A 19,099-nucleotide genomic window follows, 5' to 3' on the forward strand; every position below is an offset into this window, starting at 1 on the left:
GCAAATGTTCTCAAATTGACTGATGATGATGGTGTGTGAATATATTAAAACCCCTTGAATTGTACACTTTAAATGGGTGAATTGTATGGTTGTGGATTATATCTCAGTAAAGCTGTTTTTTAAAGACCACATTTAAAGAGAGTGGTAAAAGCTAATATGGAAAGCTGACATATGACAGAGGTGGCATTACAGATCAGAGGGGAAAGGGTGGGCTATTAAAAGATGGTGTTGGAACAGCTGGCTATCCACATAGAAAATAAAATTAAATCCCCTGCCTCACGCCATGCACACACAGCAAATTTGTGTGTGCAAATTTAGAATCTGAATGTGCAAACCAAAACTTTAAAACTTCTGGAGAAGAATGTAGAAGACTGGCTTTCTAACTATGGGGAGGGGAGGATGTCTTAAACAAGATACAAAATGCACAAACCATAACAAAATGAAAATGAAAATTGATCAGATTAATAAATCTGATTATAATTCAATTTAAAACTTTTGTTCAACAGGACACCATAAACAAGGTGAAAAGACAAACTACAGACTGGAAATAAATGTTTGCAATATAGATAACTGACAAAGGAGCAGGAGCAGATTGTATAAAAGATTATTACAAACTACTTTTAAAAAGACAAGCATCCCGTGGTAAAGTGAACAAAGGATATGAATAGGTAATTCACAAAAAGGAAACTTGAATGGTCATTAAACACTGAAAAAGCGCTCAACCACACTGAAAGTACAGGGAACGCAAATTGTATTAAAAACAAGATATTATTACACACTTTTCAGGTTTGGAAAAAATTTTTTTTAAATACATACCTCATGGTACAAAGAATTGGCAAGGATGTGGGAAAATGGGATTCTTTTCCACTGCTGGAGGGGACAGAGTTGGGCGCATCCACTTTGGCGTGACTGGCATATCTAATTAGTAAACCGTGAACCCGTTCGCTGAGCCAGTTCTCCTGCTTCCGAGTCAGGGCTTGGTTAAACTTCCCTGATGACAGTAATCACTGAAATCCTGCTGAAAGAACGAAAAGATTCCCCGGGTCTAAAACTCAGACCCACCAGGGACAGACCTGGTAATATGCGTATTTAACAGGCTCTCCAAGGTGATGCTTATTGCCCGGCAAGTGTGGGGAAAATTGTTCTAAAGAAAACCTAGCCCATTTTCACAGGAGGCATGCCAACACGGCTCACCACAGTATGATTTATAATCGTGAAAAAACCGGAAACCATCTACACGTCCATCAACAGGAGACTGGAATACAAATTGTGGGACAACCATACATTGAGATGCTCCCACATAACTCCAGCCTCTTTGCTGGCCAACCCTGAAGTGCTCATTTCCAGAGGCTGGCCAGGCCTCTAAATAAATATGTTCTATGTGTGATTTTCCCTGTTGGTGCCGTGTTGCATGAATACAGTTGAGGGAAGCTGGAAGGAGTTCAGTGCTGGGATTCTTCTACCTTTCCAGTAGCTGACTCTTTCCATCAAGAGGCGGAGGGACTCGCCCTCGCCAGCTCCTTGATGGCGGCGGGCTGCCTAGAGCAGGAGGGCCTCCTGTAGCAGGCGCCCCAAACCCTGGTGCGTAAGATGCTCCTCCAAAGAAGGGTTCTGTGGTCAGACGTGTTTGGGGATGCGGGCTGCCCTGCCCTTCTCAGCCTCACAATGCCTGTCTCCTTACTGCAGCCACTGGGGAGACCTGCCTTACAGAGAGTCAGACGGAACGACAGCGTAGGGACACCTTCGGGGATGCGGCTGGAATCGTGGGCATATCAGCCTAAAGCAGCCCAGCTTCTCCCAGATTACTCGCCTGCAGAACCCTTTCCACATGACCGCCTTTCCTAGAAATCCCTCTGGCCCTTGATGGGGCCTCCGAGCAGCCAGACATGGGTGGGACCAAAAATAAGTGATGCAAAGAACTCTTTTTCCAAAGGCCAGAACCTAAGTGTGTGAGCCATGAGTAGGTGGCGCGGGCGGCCGGCTGCCTGGGCGGTGGAGGTGGTAGGAGCGCCGGGGCAGAGGGCAGAGGCCCAGCCCTCCGGGCACTCACAGCTGCTGCTCAGGCTCTGCCAGCTTCAGACGCGCAGCCGAGCGTGAACTTCCTGCGGCCAGCGGCCCTACCTGGGTCCCCGGGGGTCTGTGCCCCCTCAGCACCTGAGCACAGTGCATAAGTGGCACACAGGAGATGTCCTTCCTGACCCCCTCTCTCCTCACGCCTGCCGCTGAGGGGTTTGCACCGTCCTGCCAACTCCTCCGCCCCCGGGACCCCAGGCCACGACTGTGCCCCACGGCTCACCTGCCAGGGGAGGGCCTGGCAGAATGTGGGTGAGGTCGTCGGCCCCCGCTCAGCACACAGCCGGCAGCCCCGTGTGGAGGTGCGCCCCAGTAACCAGGGCAGGGTGACGGGGACCGGGCAGGCACTGCGGTAGTAAGGTCTTCAGGCCCCTCAGCTGCCCCCAGGGCGGGGCACCGGGGATGGCTTCGTCCAGCCTCTGGAAAGAGCACTGGGGCAGAGACAAGCGGCCTGACCCTCTGAACCCTGGTGTATCATCACTCCCTCAGCCGGCTTCTCCGGCTGGACCAGTGCTGGGGACCTCGGCGACGACGATGACGTGGCCTCGCCTAGCGAGCTCATGCCTGGGTGGGGGGGAGACACACATGAACGGACCGTCACAGGAGCTAGAGTAGCTAATCCCAGCGTGAGAGGGGCTGTGAGAGGCGAAGTGCCCACTGCTGAGAAGAGGATGAGTGAAGGCGTGTACATGTATACGTGTCCATGTGTCCATGTGTGTGCATGGGGGGCATGTGTGCACGTGTATGTGCATGCGTGTGTGCATATGTGTGCGCGTGTGTGCCTGTACACGCGTGTGTGCGCATGTGTGCGTGTGTGTGCGCCTGTACGCGCGTGTGGGCATATGTGTGGGCATGTGTGTGCATGCACGTGCACCTGTGTGGGGTGGGAAGGAGCCCGTAACAGCCTCACCATGGCGGGGCGGGGGGGGGAGAGAGGTGACCCCAGCGCCATGTCTCGAGGTGGGGACGGCAGGGCCAGGCCCGGCCTTGAAGGCCACCTGGTGTCGTCTGAAGAGGGAGGGATGAGGGTCAGACGTAGGCATTCGGGCTCCCCGGGGCCCTGGAAACCAGAGGTGGCCCCCTGGAGAGTGTCAAGAGTGAAAGTTTATGAACCTAATTCAGTTTTTTCTTTGGATCAATAAAGTTTCTGGGTGCGCTCATTCCAGAGGACGTCTTGCTTTAAAGAAAAGGTTGGACGGAGGACAAAGCCACGTGGGGGGGCTGGGGTGGCAGTGCACCCCCCTGCCCAGGGCGCTGGGGTGCGGCCAGGGGCCAGCCCGTCTCCGGCTAGAGCTTGGGTGAGCCACCCTGGCCTTGGGCCTCAGGGCCCAAGGGGGCCAGAAGCAGCCAGCCCACCTGGCTCGTCGCCGGGTCCACCACAAGCCGGGCAGGTTGGCATGTCTCTGGTCCTCGTTCCCCCGGCTCTGAAGTGGGGACGATGATGGTTCCTACTTCTTACGCGCTCAAAGAGGACTATTATTATTATTCAATTTCCCGACCGTTAGAATGCAAATAATAGTGCCTGCTTTGTCTCCTTTAGTGGTGGAAAGGACACGCACGCACGTGAGAGCTCAGGATGACAAACGGCTGGCCGTCACCTTGACACGGGCAGATGGAGGCTGGGCCTTGGTCTGGCGTTCAGCAGCCCACCTGGGGCACAGGCCAGATTGGGGGGTGGGCAGGCAGAGCCTGGGGGCTTGTCGGCTGTGGAAGGAGAGAGCGGGGGATGGCAGGGCTCTCCCCAGGCCGCACAGACGCTAGCCATGGGCGCCCCGTCTGGGACAGGCCTTACTGGGACAGGCACCCCAGCCTGCAGAAGCTCTCCCCGTTCCTCTGGCCAGGCCCTGCTCAGGGAGGAAGGAGGTTTGTGTGTGCATGTGCAGAGGGGCCCGGGAAACCCCCGCACCCACGTTCCTGGCAGGCCTGGGGGCAGGCTGTTGGGGGGGGTCTGGCCCCCTGCATCCCCTCGCTGCCTCACACTTCGTACCAGCACTTTATGTTCCGCTGGGTTCTTAACGGTTTTTTCTTTAAATATATTTCTGGGAAAGCTGTATTTTTACTCTTGTCCTGCCAGGTTTGTGTGCACTCCTTTAGGCAGTAAAATCTCCACATGAAGTCATCCTCAGCAGCTCATAATCGAAACGCTGGGTGTTCAGATAACAAAGCGATTAAGAAAAGCAGGCCTGAGTGCTCTGGACAATGTGGAAATGACCAGTGCAGTTGGGATCCACGTTTTCCTTTGGCTCGTACCTCCGTTTAACGAACGGCTGACGGCTGAACATCGCAGCAGACGCACGAGGGCTGGGAGCCTCTCCGTGGGCCAGGAGGCCGCCTGGAGTCCTTGCCCGGCCCTGGGCCCTGCTGTCCAGACGTGTCCCCACTCCTGCACCAACAGGATGGAACACTTACTACTGGGAGAATTTTACTCACTCATCCACGCGCATGATGGCTTTGGAGGCCAGGCTGTGGACAAACAAGACACGGCCCCCGCCCGCCACCCCCCCCCCAGAGCAGGTGACGCAGGTGGCAGCGAGTCTGGGGGAAGCTGGTGCAGGGGGAGGAGAGGACAAAGGGGACAGGGACGCAGGGGAAAGAGGAACACAAGAGCCGGCACCTCCTTAATCATTCTTCCTACAGATGCAACACCTCGATCTTGGCTTTCCAGCCTCCTGAACTGTGAGAAGATACATGTCTGTTAGGTAAGCCCTCCAGTCTGTCCGGCCCGAGCAGACTAAGACATGGCATCTGAGCAGAGGAAGGGAGGGAGCCCACGTGGCATGCCCCTGGGAGAGCAGTGACCATTCTGTAGAATGTCCCTCAATTTTTTTGTTTTTTTAAACAGATTTATTGACATACAATTCACATACCACATCAATCACCTATTTAAAGTGTTTTGGTGTATTGCATTACTAATTTTTCTAAATCGTGGTAAAATATATAGAACATAAAATTTGCTATTCTAAATAGCAATTTACATTTTTAACAGTACAATTCAGTGGCACTCATGACATTCACAATGTTGTGCAACCATCACCACTATCTAGTGCCAACAGGTTTAAAAACACCCCGACAGAAACCATGTTCCCATTAAGCGATAACTCTCCATCCCCACCTTCCCTCAGCCCCTGGCAACCACCATTTGACTTTCTGTCTCTGTGAATTTGCCTCTTCTGGGTATTTCACATAAGTAGAATCATAGAGTATTTGTCCTTTTCTGTCTGCTTAGTTCACTGAGTGTAATGTCTCAAAGGTTCATCCATGTTGTAACATGTGCCAGAAATTCATTCCTTTTTATGGCTCAATAATACCATCATAAGGTGTGACCAACAAGGGATTAGCCTCCAAAATTTACAAACAGCTCAATGCGGCTTAATATCATCAAAACAAACAACCCAATCAAAAAATGGACAGAAGACCTAAATAGACATTTCTCCGAAGAAGACATACAGATGGCCAAGAGGCATGTGAAGAGCTGTGCAACATTGCTAATTATTAGAGAAATGCATATCAAAACTACAATGAGATATCACCTCAGACCGGTCAGAATGGCCATCATCAAAAAAATCTACAAACAATAAATGCTGAAGAGGGTGTGGAGAGAAGGGAACCCTCCTACACTGTTGGTGGGAATATAAATTGGTACAGCTACCGTGGAGAACAGTTTGGAGGTTCCTTAAAAAACTGAAAGTAGAGCTATCTTATGATCCTACAATCCCACTCCTGGGCATATAGCTGGAGAAAAACATGGTCCGCAAGGATACATGCACCCCAATGTTCATCGCAGCACTGCTTACAATAGGCAAGACGTGGAAGCAACCTAAATGTCCACTGACAGAGGAATGGATAAAGAAGATGTGGGGCTTCCCTGGTGGCGCAGTGGTTGAGAGTCTGCCTGCCAATGCGGGGGACGCAGGTTCGAGCCCTGGTCCGAGAAGATCCCACATGATGCGGAGCAGCTGGGCCCGTGAGCCACAATTACTGAGCCTGCGCGTCTGGAGCCTGTGCTCCGCGACGGGAGAGGCCGCGATAGTGAGAGGCCCGCGCACCGCGATGAGGAGTGGCCCCCACTTGCCGCAGCTAGAGAAAGCCCTCGCACAGAAACGAAGACCCAACACAGCCAAAAATAAAGAAAGAAATAAAATTAAAAAAAAAAAAGATGTGGTACGTATATATAATACAACGGAATGTTATTCAGCCATTAAAATGAATGAAATACTGCCATTTGCAGCAACATGCGTGGACCTAGAGATTGTCATACTGAGTGAAGTAAGTCAGACGGAGAAAGGGAATGCGGAATCTAAAAAAAAGAGATACAAATGAACTTATTTACAAAACAGAAACAGACTCACAGACTTAGAGAGCGAACTTATGGTTACCAGAGGGGAAGGGTGGGAGGGAAGGATACTTAGGGAGTTTGGGATTGACATGTATACACTCCTATATTTAAAATGGGTAACCAACAAGGACCTACTGTTTAGCACAGGGAACTCTGCTCAATATTCTGTAACAAATGAAATGGGAAAAGAATTTGAAAAAGAATAGATACATGTCTACATATAACTGTTTCACTTTGCTGTACACCTGAAATTAACACAACATTGTTAATCAACTATACTCCGGTATAAAATAAAAAGTTAAGAAAAAAAAATATTCCATCATAAAGAAAGACCACATTTTGTTTACCCATTCACCGGCTGATGGACATTTATTTGGGTTGCTTCCGCCTTTCAGCCATTGTGAAGAACGGTGCTATGAACATTCGTGCACAGGATCTGTTCATTTCCCTGTTTCAACTCCCTCCTCACTGTGGTACAACAGAGTCTTCCCATGTTTATGGGGAAGGGCACCCAGGGCTGCGGTGCCCTTCTCAGCGCGGTGTCAGGAGTACGTGATGTCTTACTGCAGCTGACATCCGCCTTGATCACCTGGCTAAGGTTGAGTCTACCAGAATCCTCCACTGTAAACTCCTCATTTTCCCCTTTATAACTGCTAAATATTTGGTGAGGGGTAGTTTAAGGCTATGCAAATATCCTGTTTATGCTTAAACTTCCAAAGGGCTCTGTTTTGAACCTGCCAGGTTGGAGATGTCGAATGATGGGCTAGGACAGAGGTCACAAGGCTACTGATGCCAGAGGTCGGGAAGGCCGGCTGCACGCCGAGGTTGGGGGAGCACCCCTGGCTGGGTTTACGGTCACAGGCCAGGGCAGGTTGCCTGGGGGGAGAATGAAGGAGAGCAAGTGGCCTCAGCCAAGCCAGCCTGCAGCCTGCGGCATCTGAAGATCAAGAAGGAGAGGAGGCTGAGAAGGAGCCCCAGGGACGACCGTGTGCTGAGGGCCGAGAGGACAGCGTAGCCTCAGCAGGCGAGACCCTGGAATCCGTCCTTAGTTCAAGATGACAGGCCCGCGGTTTCTCCCCCGACCCCTGCACCTCTGCCCATGCCCTCCCCTCTGCCTGCCTCCCTCCCTCCCACCCCCCGCTTGCCCTGCTCCCTACACATCCTCCCTCTCACCCTCCAACTCAGACACTGCATCTTCCGGGACCGCTCCAGGTGCCCAGTGGGATGTGACCACTCCCTTCCCTTGGCCCAGACTCCTCAGGACTTTGGTTGTGCCCTTGGGACAGCTCAGAGGCCAGGTATCACTCCCTGTGAACTTTGACCTCGGATGCAGGTCCCGTGTCTGGTTTTCCACAGTCCTGATGCTCCCACCACTTCTGCACACAGGACACCTCGTGAAGTTTAAAACCAAGGGCTTCCCTGGTGGCGCAATGGTTGAGAATCTGCCTGCCAATGCAGGGGACACGGGTTCGAGCCCTGGTCTGGGAAGATCCCACATGCCGCGGAGCAACTAGGCCCGTGAGCCACAATTACTGAGCCTGCGCGTCTGGAGCCTGTGCTCTGCAACAAGAGAGGCCGCGATAATGAGAGGCCCGCGCACCGCGATGAAGAGTGGCCCCCACTTGCCGCAACTGGAGAAAGCCCTCGCACAGAAACGAAGACCCAACACAGCCATAAATAAATAAATTAAAAAAAAAAAAAAAAAGCCAAAGGGAAGCCCCCAGCAGCCCTGAGTCAGGCTCTGCGTGTGTGAGGTTCTGGGGATCCGAGGTGACTATGACAAAGTCCCTCCCTGGGGGGCGCTGCTCTGGGGGAGGGAACAAATCCGAAGGGCACTTTCCCGCAGGGAGACGAGCCACCACTGGTGTGGTCCCCGACTCCCACTCTCTGGCGAACCTGTAACCCTCAGCACTGTTCTGCTGGTTTGGTGCAGCTGTGTGTTGAGAGCCATATGTCAGAAATGACTTTCTATTCTGTGCAACAACAAATATTTTGGCAGGAGGGTCTCATCTGCTTGTCTTGCAGGTTTCACACACGTGCACACAGAGAACACGTGCTGTCCGAAGGAAGCTGTAACTCACAGAGGAGCCAGCACTGGGGTGCTGAGTCACCTGCTCCGAACCAGGTGCGACCACAGACCCAGCTCCCAGGGCACCAGGGCCGGGGTGGCGGACCTGAGCCTGGTGTGTGCACGGGCACAGCATGATGACCCCAGGCTCAGGGCAGCTGCACTGCGGCACCTGGGCCTGTGTGCCTGCAGGCTGTGAGGGTGGCTTTTCGTTTCCCATGTCTCAAATGTGAACCTGGACCTGTCCAAGTCTCAGGGGTACGAAATCACCGTTTGGGAAGGTAGAATCTTCGGTGTTTCGGGCTGGGAGTGTGAAGCTGCCCAGCTCCATCCTGGCTCTGAGACTCAACGCTCCATAACTGGGAGCAGGGACCTTCTTCCCTCTTGGGGCCTCGCTTTCCTCGTCTACAAAATGACCGAGTTCACACAGGTGACCCAGAGTCCAGAGTTCCATGCTCTCACCCTGGTGACAACGCTCAGCAGCTGGTGAGGGTGGGGGCAGTGGGACCCTCCTCCACTCCGTGGGATGACAGCACGGCAGCATCTTTCTCGGGAGCAATAAGGCAGGACTTAAACTACATGTTCCCTCTGACCCAGCCGTTCCATTTCTGGGAAGTTATTTTATTTTATTTTTATTTTTATTCCTTTTAGTTTTTGGCTATGCCACACAGCATGTGGGATCTCAACTCCCTGACCAGGGACCAAACCCATGCCCCCTGCAGCGGACACGCAGAGTCTTAACTGCTGGACGGCCAGGGAAGTCCCTGGGAATTTATTTTAAAGTAATAATCAAACAAGTATACAGAAATATATGTTTGTGGTGAAATCCAGATCAAGTCTGGAGTTTAGTTAACAATGTATGTACCAAATTCGGTTTCTTAGTTGTGACAAGTGGACCGTGGAATGTAAGATCCTAACAAGAGAGGAACCTGGGTGGAGAGAGGACAGGAAGCCTCTGTGCCACCTCGGCCACTTTTCTGTGCCTATGAAATTATTCCAACGTGAAAAGTTTATTTATTTATTTATTTTTGGCTGCCCTGGGTCTTTGTTGCGGTGCACGGGCTTCTCATTGCAGTGGCCTCTCCCGCTGCAGAGCACAGGCTCCAGGCGCCCGGGCTTCAGCAGTTGTGGCGCACGGGCCCAGCTGCTCCGTGGCATGTGGGATCTTCCCGCACCAGGGCTCCAACCCGTGTCCCCTGCATTGGCAGGCGGATTCTTCACCACTGTGCCACCAGGGAAGTCCCCAAAAGTTTATTTTTAAAAATATCCACACATATGTCTATATAAGAATTTTCACCTCAACATTGTTTAAAATAGTGAAAAAGTAGGAACAGCAATGTCTTCGAGTCTGGGAATTATTAAACACATAACAGCACAACCGTGTCACACGTGCCTTGCAGCTGCAAAAAGAAGGTGGCTTCATGTACATCGACACAGACACCCAGGGTGTATTAAGGGGGAAAACAAGACTACTGAGCTTTATACTTATGGTATAATCCCATTAAAGTAAAAAAGTATGTGTTTATATACACATAAAAGAGTCCAGGGGGACCTATGTCAAACGGCAGCAGTGATGATTACCCCCGGGAGCACAGCACCGAGGCGGCGTCCGCTTTCCAGCGGACGTATTTCTGTGTTATTGGAACAGAGTATTTTCTTTACACTGTGTTTCCACTACTTTGTACAAGGGACCACCACCTCTCAGTGGATTTCTGCAGAAGCCTCCTAACCGGTCTCCCTGCTCCTGCCCTCACCGCCCCCCTTCAGTAACCTCTCAACACAGCAGCCAGAGGGACCCCTTCCAAACCTGAAGTCAGCTCTGTCCTCTGTGCAAACGCCACCATGGGCCACCCTGGCAGAATAAAAGTAGAAGCCCTGATGTCTCTCACTCCCTGTACCGCTGCACCTGCCGCCACGGCAGACGGCACCCCACTCCCCTGCACACCGCTCACGGTCTAGAGCCCCTCTTGCCTTCTCGCATAGAATATAACCTGCCGATTTACCCTCGCCATCGCCCATCCTCCTCTGCTAGCCCGCGAGCCCACGCAGCAGGGACTTCAGTCTCCCCAGCGTGCTGACGGCTCCCGAACACCCATCCCATGAGAGCTGGTTAAAGGAGTGAACTCAGAAGAAAAACCATGAAAATACTTCCATTTATGAGCTTCTTTGATCTCACTGATGGGCTGGACTCTGTTACCACCAACACCACGACGGCCGCTCTACCTTCTGAGGTCCTCCTCCCAGGCACGTGGGGACACGGCTCCCAGGTAATGCGTGTGGACCTTCGGGGATGTTTGGGCCGAGGCTCAAAAGGTTCACATTTACCATGTTAAGTTTCTTGAATGGAAGTGAATACATTTAGTCTTCTCCTTACACAGGCTTATCCAATCTTTAAAAATGGCTGCTTGTTCCTCAAAAAGTTAAACATGGAGTCACCACTTGACCCAGAAATTCCACAAGTAGGTATATATCCAAGACAATTGAAAATATATGTCTACCAAAAACTTGTACATGGAATTTCAGAGCAGCATTATTCACAAGAGCCAAAAAGTGGAAACAACCCAAGTGTCCATTACTTGATGACTGGATAAATAAAATGTGGTACATTCATGTGATGAAACAGCATCCAGTCATAAAAAGGAATTAAGTTCTCATACATGCTACAACTGTGTTTTCAGGCTGCCCTGCCCTCCACATTCCCGCTTGCTCTGGAAACCCAGGCTCTCACCTGGCAGGCGTGTCCCCCTCACCAGACTATGATGACGAACAGCATCAGACGCAGGGCTCCCAGTGCCAAGCACACACCCAGCAGAAATGCATCTCACGTGTGCACAGGACGCATAGGAATATTCCGGTGCCCCATTCCTAATGCCCCCAATGCCCACATCCGTATAATGGAGAACTAGCAGAAACTGAACAGCCATGAGTGGGCAATCCACGCCTACACACAGTCACGGGAGGATCTCACAGCGTCGGTGCCGAGCAGAAGCCAGGACACAAGAGAGAGCTCACTGCGTGTTCCACCTCATAAACACGTGGAGTCAGGAGAGCGGTCGTCCTGGTAACGGGGGAGTGACAGGAAGGGGGAACGTGGGGACTTCTGGGGGCCTGGAAATGTCCTGATTCTTGACCTGGGGCTGGTTACTGAGATATGTTTCACTCTGTGAAAATACATCAAGCTGTGCACTTATGTGCACTTCTCTCTACTATGTTATTTTTCAATAAGGTTAATTTAAAGGAATTTTAGGAAGAACCATGGAACATTATACAGCTACTGAAACCACGTGTTAGAGATCACAGGGAGCAGCTGTATGCATGCGCACATGTGTGTACACAAGTGTGTGCATGTGTGTATGAGCATCCACACGAGTGTGCATGTGTGGTGCATGTGAGTGTGCATGTACATGGTGTGCCTGTGTGTCCATGTAGTGCCTGAATGCACGCATGCGTGTGCATGGGTACCTGTGCATGTGTGTGCACAGGTGAGTGCACAGGCATCTAACCCAGGGGAATATCACTCCTTCAACCACAGGAGATCACGAGCCACGGCTAGTAGCACAAGTAGCCACATGAGGCTGCCCCGGAATATGAACCAACAGTACTGCCCCGTGTCACCAAGACTGCTGCCTTGTGGTCATCCGGGGATATGAAAAGACTCAAAACTGCCCACAGAGGAGACTGTAAAGGACATTGTCATTAATAACAATAATACTAGTTACTACACATTAATCACTGCTAGGAGCCAGGCAGCAGACCAAGAACTTTACTTGTGTCTCTTCTATTCTATTATTTACACCCATTTACGAGCGGAGGAGACCAAGGCTGAGGAGGACAGCCAAAGGCACACAGAGGGCAGCCAGTGGCTGGGCTGGGATCTGACCCGCCTGTGCCTCTGGTCGCCACGAGCACACGCTAACTCCCTGGTGCGTGTCCTCTCTCTCATTTAAGGAACATTTATCACGTCCTGCTCTACTCAGGCCTGCGGACACAGAGCTGACCAAGGCAGGACCGGCCCACAGGGAGCTTGCAGTCCACTGTGAGGACAGAGCCAAGCACGTTTAGCCCCAACAGAGATTGGGACAAAGGGCTGGGGTGTCCAGAGGGTGGAGGTGCAGGGTCCACGCCCTCTGGGACTCTGAGACCAGGGCAGGAGCCCCAGCTCGAGCTTCCGGAGTCGCAGTGAACTGCCCTCTCCCCTTGCCCTCCCCTGCCTGCTGGGAGCTCTGCCTGGAGGATAAGGGAGTGTAGCCCGGGGGCCCTCACTCCTAGAACTGGGGGTCGTGAGGTAGGGCACTGCTCCAGGGCAAAGCGAGGTTGCCTGGGGGAATCCACCAGAAAGGGTATGGGGGCGCAGATGAACAAACCGCCCTCCAGGCATGGCTGCGGACCCCTCAGACCCTTGGCCTCCTTGCCGAGGTGAAGAGCTCGGCTGCCCATCCACCCCTCACCCCAACAGCCTCACGGCGACCTGGCCAAGCTTCTGCTGGGATCCCATTAACTCTGCACAAAAGAGCCCAAAAGGTAGAGGCGGGCTGGTAAGCCGGCTCCTGGTGGGGTTGGGGGTTATCCCTGGTGTGCAGCATTGCTGACCGTCCACACCTGCAGCGTGGCCGATTCAACTACCGACACGACACGGCCGGCCAGCGTCCATACCTGCAGCTGCGGCCGAGTCAAGCTACCGACACGACACGGCCGGCCAGCGTCCATACCTGCAGCATGGCCGATTCAAGCTACCGACACGGCACGGCTGGCCAGCGTCCATACCTGCAGCGCGGCCGAGTCAAGCTACCGACACGGCACGGCCGGCCAGCATCCATACCTGCAGCACGGCCGATTCAAGCTACCGACACGGCACGGCCCGGCCAGCGTCCATACCTGCAGCGCGGCCGAGTCAAGCTACCGACACGGCACGGCCGGCCAGCATCCATACCTGCAGCACAGCCGAGTCAAGCTACCGACACGGCATGGCTGGCCAGCGTCCATACCTGCAGCGCGGCCGATTCAACTACCGACACGGCACGGCTGGCCAGCGTCCATACCTGCAGCACGGCCGATTCAAGCTACCGACACGGCACGGCTGGCCAGCGTCCATACCTGCAGTGCGGCCGAGTCAACTACCGACACGGCACGGCTGGCCAGCGTCCATACTTGCAGCGCGGCCGAGTCAAGCTACCAACACGGCACGGCCAGCCAGGGCCAGGGAGATGCGCGCAACTGACTTTTTTTTTTTTTTAAGATACACCCATCTTGCTGATTGATTGATTGATTGCCGTGTTGGGTCTTCGGTGCTGCGCAGGGGCTTTCTCTAGTTGCGGCCAGCGGGGGCTACTCTTTGTTGCGGTGGCTTCTCTTGGCTTCCCGTGGCTCACGGGCTCTAGGCGCGCGGGCTCAGTAGTTGTGGCTCGCGGGCTCAGCTGCTCCGCGGCACGTGTGATGTTGCTGGACCAGGGCTCAAACCCGTGTCCCCTGCATTGGCAGGTGGATCCTTAACCACTGCGCCACCAGGGGAGTCCCCTGACTCTTGCAAGCTGGGCCCAGCTGCTCCAGCACTCCAAAGGCCTACATTACAGTTATGCCGGCAACACACATCACCTAAGCCAAACGGCTTAGTGTCAATGTTGGGAAAACCAGGGAAAAGCGGCCCTGAGGTGTTGGCTTGCACCCAAGGTCTCCCAGCTTACCGCCCCACCAGGAAACAAGTCGCAGTGTACCCCTGGGGTGCAAGGACGACGCTTCTGAGAGTGCTGTCCCGGGGGACCCAATGATGGTAACCAGAATCCGGGGACCGGGAGGGCGCCTGGGCGTGCAGAGGGGATGTGATGACATGTCCTGTCTCCGGGATCTGGCCCCTAACACACACTGGAGAAGGTGCCACCCCTGGGCCAGGTGCGCTGGGGAACCACCGGGCTCAGCACACCTGTCCCTGGGCCTCAGCCGCTGAGCGTAGCATGATGACTGCCCACAACAAATAGCGCGTGGTGGCCAAGCCCAGCTTTGCGGCCACCCAGGGGCCAAGCGGGCCGCGCTGAGCCCACCCCCTAGAGGCCCTCCGAGGACAGCAGGGGTTCTCTCCACCTGGTGCCTTTGTTTTGTCAGGTTTCTGAAGGTATAAAGTCCAATTTTCTCCACCACACACAAAGGCAGAGGGGCAGCAGTGATCCTCCGGGCCAGCTGGACCCGCTGTCACCCAGTCCCCGGGCTGGAGCAGGGAGCTGGCAGGCACAGTCCAGGCTCTGTTTGCCAGCCTCTTCAGCGGCTGCCCGGTGGAGCAAGGCCAGATGCCCCCAGGTCTGTGGCTGCATGCTGGGACGGTGGGAGCTGGGCTTCCTCCCCGCCCGATGGACCCAGACGTGCCAAGAACGGATACCAGAAAAGACCTTGAAATTCTTGGATGAAGGTGGCCACCCAGGAAGCAAGGCAAGGGGCCGCCTCACTTCCATGTCAGGTCTCAGAGCACTGGGCCGCTTCCCAATGCCGACTCTGAAGGACAGACGGAGACTCAGCTGGCCGCTCTCAATTTAAAAATAGTGTCCTTTCTAAAAATAGGTGCAAAACCCAGAAACCCAGCTTGATGGGTCCCACTCCCACCAAGCTAAACCATAACCCTAAATCAAAATGCATGTCAGCAGAGAAAGGCCAACAAGTGACTTCTTGGGAACTGTGACCTACAAAGCCGGCCAGCAGGACCTGTGCTCTTTACTGACTTCCAGTAAAGGATGCAAGGCCTTCCTTACTAGGCCTTCCTTACTTCTGCACTCGGTCCAAGAAGAAGCAGACAAACAAAACCCTCTACCTCAACCAAAAATTATTTCCAAGGGAAGAAAAATGCCCTCCTTACTCACACTTGCCTCTCAGTGCCACGGGATGCTGCAGGAAGAGGCAGCTCGCCCAGGGGAGGCCTTGAGCATCTCAGGTGGGCCTCGCCCGTCACCTGGCGTGCGGTCTGTGCACATCTGAGCAGAGTGTGCGTTAAGAACGCGTGGAGCTTCCAACGCCAAGCAATTCTCCCACGCCAGCTGGCTGTCCTACAATCCAAGTCAGTTCTGACACTGTCTACCTGGAGAGAGTGTCAGCTCCCATGGTTAAGGGCTCAGTCCCAGACTGTCCCCCACCCAACTTCAGACACCAAGGTCCAAGCGGTCACTGTGCTTCTGATCTATCCGCTATAAATCAGAGGTGCACCCAACCACCTCCTCAGGGTCAACTAATTAATTCGCTAGAGCAGCTCACAGAACTCAGAGGAACATTTGCCTACGTTTACGAGTTTATTTTAAAGGGTATTATAAAGGATACAGAGTGAGGTAGGAAAAAAGGGGCAAGGAGCTTCCACGGCCTCTCCCAGCACACCACTCTCCCAGCACCTCCACGTGTTCACCAACTCAGAAGCTTCCGGAAGCCCATCCTTCTGGGTTTCTACAGAGTCTTCATTACGTAGGCATGAATGACTAAATCATCGGCCACTGGTGACTGACCGCACCCCCCAGCTCCTCTCCCCTCCACTGGGGTGTTAGGGGGGAAATGAAAGTACCAACCCTCTAATCACAACGTTGGTTCCCCTGGCAAGCAGACCCATCCCTGGGACTTTCCAAAAGTCACCTCATTAACATAAACTCAGAGGTGGTTGAAAGGGGTTTGTTATGAACATGAGATACCTTTATTGCTCTTTATCAGTTAGGAAGTTCCAAAGGTTTTCGGGGCTCTGTGCCAGAAACAGAGAGGAAGACCAAATATATGTTTCTTATTATAAACCTCAATATCACAGAACCTAGCATGGGACATGTTTGGGTGAGGACATCACTGCTGAACAGAGACATGGGCTCCTGTGACAGCCCCTGCCCCACCGCTGCCTGGAAATTTCCTTCTGGTTTATGGCTTTGTGGGAGAACAGTCTAGAACACGGGTGTCTGGCCTGTGAGGCCCACCACCAGCCATCTGGTTCTGGGATGCGCTTGTGTCAGGGAAGTGCAGGGGAAAGCCTCAGCAGCAAAGGGCTCAGAGCAAATCCCACCCCACCCCCCGAGTCCCTAGAATCCAGAGCTGTTGTCAGACGACTGTGCAGTGACCCGTGCACCCTATGAGCTCCCCCAAGAATGGCTAGAAGGGCCTTACTTTGCTTGTGTGGTTTCCTTTTTTAATATATAACTTCCTCCATCATAAAAAATTAATATAGCCATATCACGTTTGGAACTTGGAGATAAGAAAACATTACCCATAATTCCACGCAGAGTGCACAGACCCACCCCAGACTCAGCACCCTACACTGCAACCACCCTCTTCCTCATCCGTCTCCCACTGGAGAACAAGGAAGGACAGAAGGAGACCAATGTTCAGACAGACAGACAGATAAATAACAGGTTGACTTCAATCCTCTAACTCAGCGTACGTTGCCTTCCAGTCTCTTTCCCCCAACAAGCATGCTTATTCCAGAATTGTCACCACTCTGAAACAAGAAAGTTTGTCATCGGCTTTGTCAAGCCGATGTTTGTCATGAAGTTTGTCACTTCAGATTATATCACAGGCATTTTTCTGGGTTGCTACATACAAAGGGGTCCCCCCCGCCCCAGTTTCATTGTTTTTTTCAGTAAACCTTTTATTTTGAGATAACTGTAGATTCACATGTGGTTTCCCCTAATAATAACATCTTGCAAAACTACAGAACAATATCAAAACCAAAGTATTGATACACTTACAGTCAAAATATAGAGGATTTTCATCACCACCAGGATCCCTCATGTTGCCCTTTATAACCACACCCACCTCCCTCCTACCCCATCACACACCTTAACCCTTTCCAGCCACTAATCCGTTTCCATCACTATAATTTTATCATTTTAATAATGTTATATACAATGGGTTAGACAGCACATAATCTTTGGGGATAGGCTTTTTTCACTGGAGATCTATTTACTGTATCAATAGTTTCTTTTCCTTGCTGAGTAGTATTCTGTGCAATGGATATACAGTTTAACTATTCATCCACTGATGAACATCTGAGTTGCTTCCAGTTTGGGGCTTGGAGAAAAACTGCTATGAACATTCATGTAGAGGTTTTTGTGTGAATGTAAGTTTTCATTTCTCTGTGATAAATGCCCAGGAGTGCCACTGCCAAGTCCTGTGACAGTTCCATGTTTGTTTATTTATTTATTTATTTAGGCCATGCCACGTGGCTTGTGGGATCTCAGTTCCTCAACCAGGGATTGAACCGGTGCCCTCGGCAGTGAAAACACAGAATCCTAACCACCGGACTGACAGGGGATTCCTGACAGTTGCATGTTTAGATTTTTAAGAAACTGCCAAACTATTTTTCCAAGTGGCTGTACCGTTTTATAGTCTCACCAACAATGTCTAAGGGATCAGATTCTCAGCATCCTCTTCAGCATTAGCTGTTGTCATTATTATGTTAGCCATTCTGATAGGTATGTAGTGATAGCTCATTGTGGTTTTTTGCATTTCCCTAATGACTAATAACGTTGAACATCTTTTTTGCAGCGGTCCCCAACCTTTTTGGCACCAGGGACTGGTTTCCTGGAAGACAATTTTTCCGCCCACCGGGGGCAGGGGTGGGATGGTTCAGGCAGTTAACGTGAGCGATGGGGAGCGATGGGGAGAGGCAGATGAAGCTTTGCGCGCTCGCCCGCCACTCACCTCCTGCTGTGCGGCCCGGTTCCTAACAGGCCACAGACCGGTACCGGTCCGCAGTTCGGGGGTTGGAGACCCCTGTTGTTATGTGTTTATTTGCTATCTATTTGGTGAAATGTCTATGCATTTTTTTTCAGTCTATTTTTTTCTCTTCTCACTGTGTAACCTCTATTTTTCTATCTTCATGTTCACAGATGTTTCCTCTGTCCCCTCCAAGGGGCTATCAAGCCCATTCACTGAGTTTTTTATTTTGGTTACTGTATTTTTCAGTTCTAAGATTTTCGTTGGTTCTTCTTTGCATCTTCTATTTGCTGAGACTTTCTACTTCTTTGTTGAAATTTTCTACTTGGTCATTTGTTTCAAGCATATTTGCAATTGCTTGTTGAAGCATTTTTAAAGCAGCTGCTTTAAAATCTTTGTCCTAACATCTGTGTCATCTCATTGCTGGTGTCTACTGACTGACTTTTCTCATTCAGGTTGAGATTTTCTTGGTTCTTGGTATGACAAGTGATGTTGTATTGAAATGTGGACATTTTGGGTATTATGGTATGAGACTCTGGATCTTACTTAAACCTTCTCTTTAGGCTGGCTTTTTGGGGAACACACAGCTCCAGCAGGTGAAAGAGGGTAGAGCTGCCAGAGGGGGTAGAAATCCAGGTTCCCCACTGGGCCTCTGCTGACACTGAAGTGAGGGTGGGGCACTGGTTGCTGCTGGTCCAGGGTGGGAGTTCCACCCTGGCTGGCAGGACCAGGAATGCCTCATGATTGCTTCCCATGTGGCCTCCATCGACACTGTGAGTGGGAGTGGGAGGGGGCGGCCTTTTTACTGCTGGTTGGGGTAGAAGCACAGAATCTCCATGTGGTCACCACCGACACCCCAGCTGAGGAGCCTTCTTTATCGCCCTGGCTCCCTACCTACCTGGCCTCCTCTGACACACCCCCCACCCCAGTGGTGAGGGGCTCATTACAGCCTCAAGAAGGTG

General features: G+C 52.1%; 1 protein-coding gene across 6 annotated transcripts in view; it reads right to left on the reverse strand.

The window, feature by feature from the left end:
• The window catches only part of LHPP (phospholysine phosphohistidine inorganic pyrophosphate phosphatase), a 139,488-nt gene that overhangs the window by 30,331 nt on the left and 90,058 nt on the right, over positions 1–19,099 (reverse strand). Inside the window, exon 7 of one of the 6 annotated variants that reach the window (XM_057531502.1) lies at positions 526–1,015. The exons of 4 other annotated variants lie outside the window; for them this stretch is intronic. In XM_057531502.1, the coding sequence (XP_057387485.1) occupies positions 982–1,015 (34 nt within the window). In that variant the 3' untranslated portion in view covers positions 526–981. Of the gene's footprint in view, positions 1–525; positions 1,016–4,323; positions 4,457–19,099 lie in introns of those variants that run through there. One more of the 6 variants, XM_057531507.1, reaches the window with a different exon arrangement.

This window comes from Balaenoptera acutorostrata, chromosome 16 (assembly GCF_949987535.1).
Source record: "Balaenoptera acutorostrata chromosome 16, mBalAcu1.1, whole genome shotgun sequence".
Classification (NCBI taxonomy): Eukaryota; Metazoa; Chordata; class Mammalia; order Artiodactyla; family Balaenopteridae; genus Balaenoptera; species Balaenoptera acutorostrata.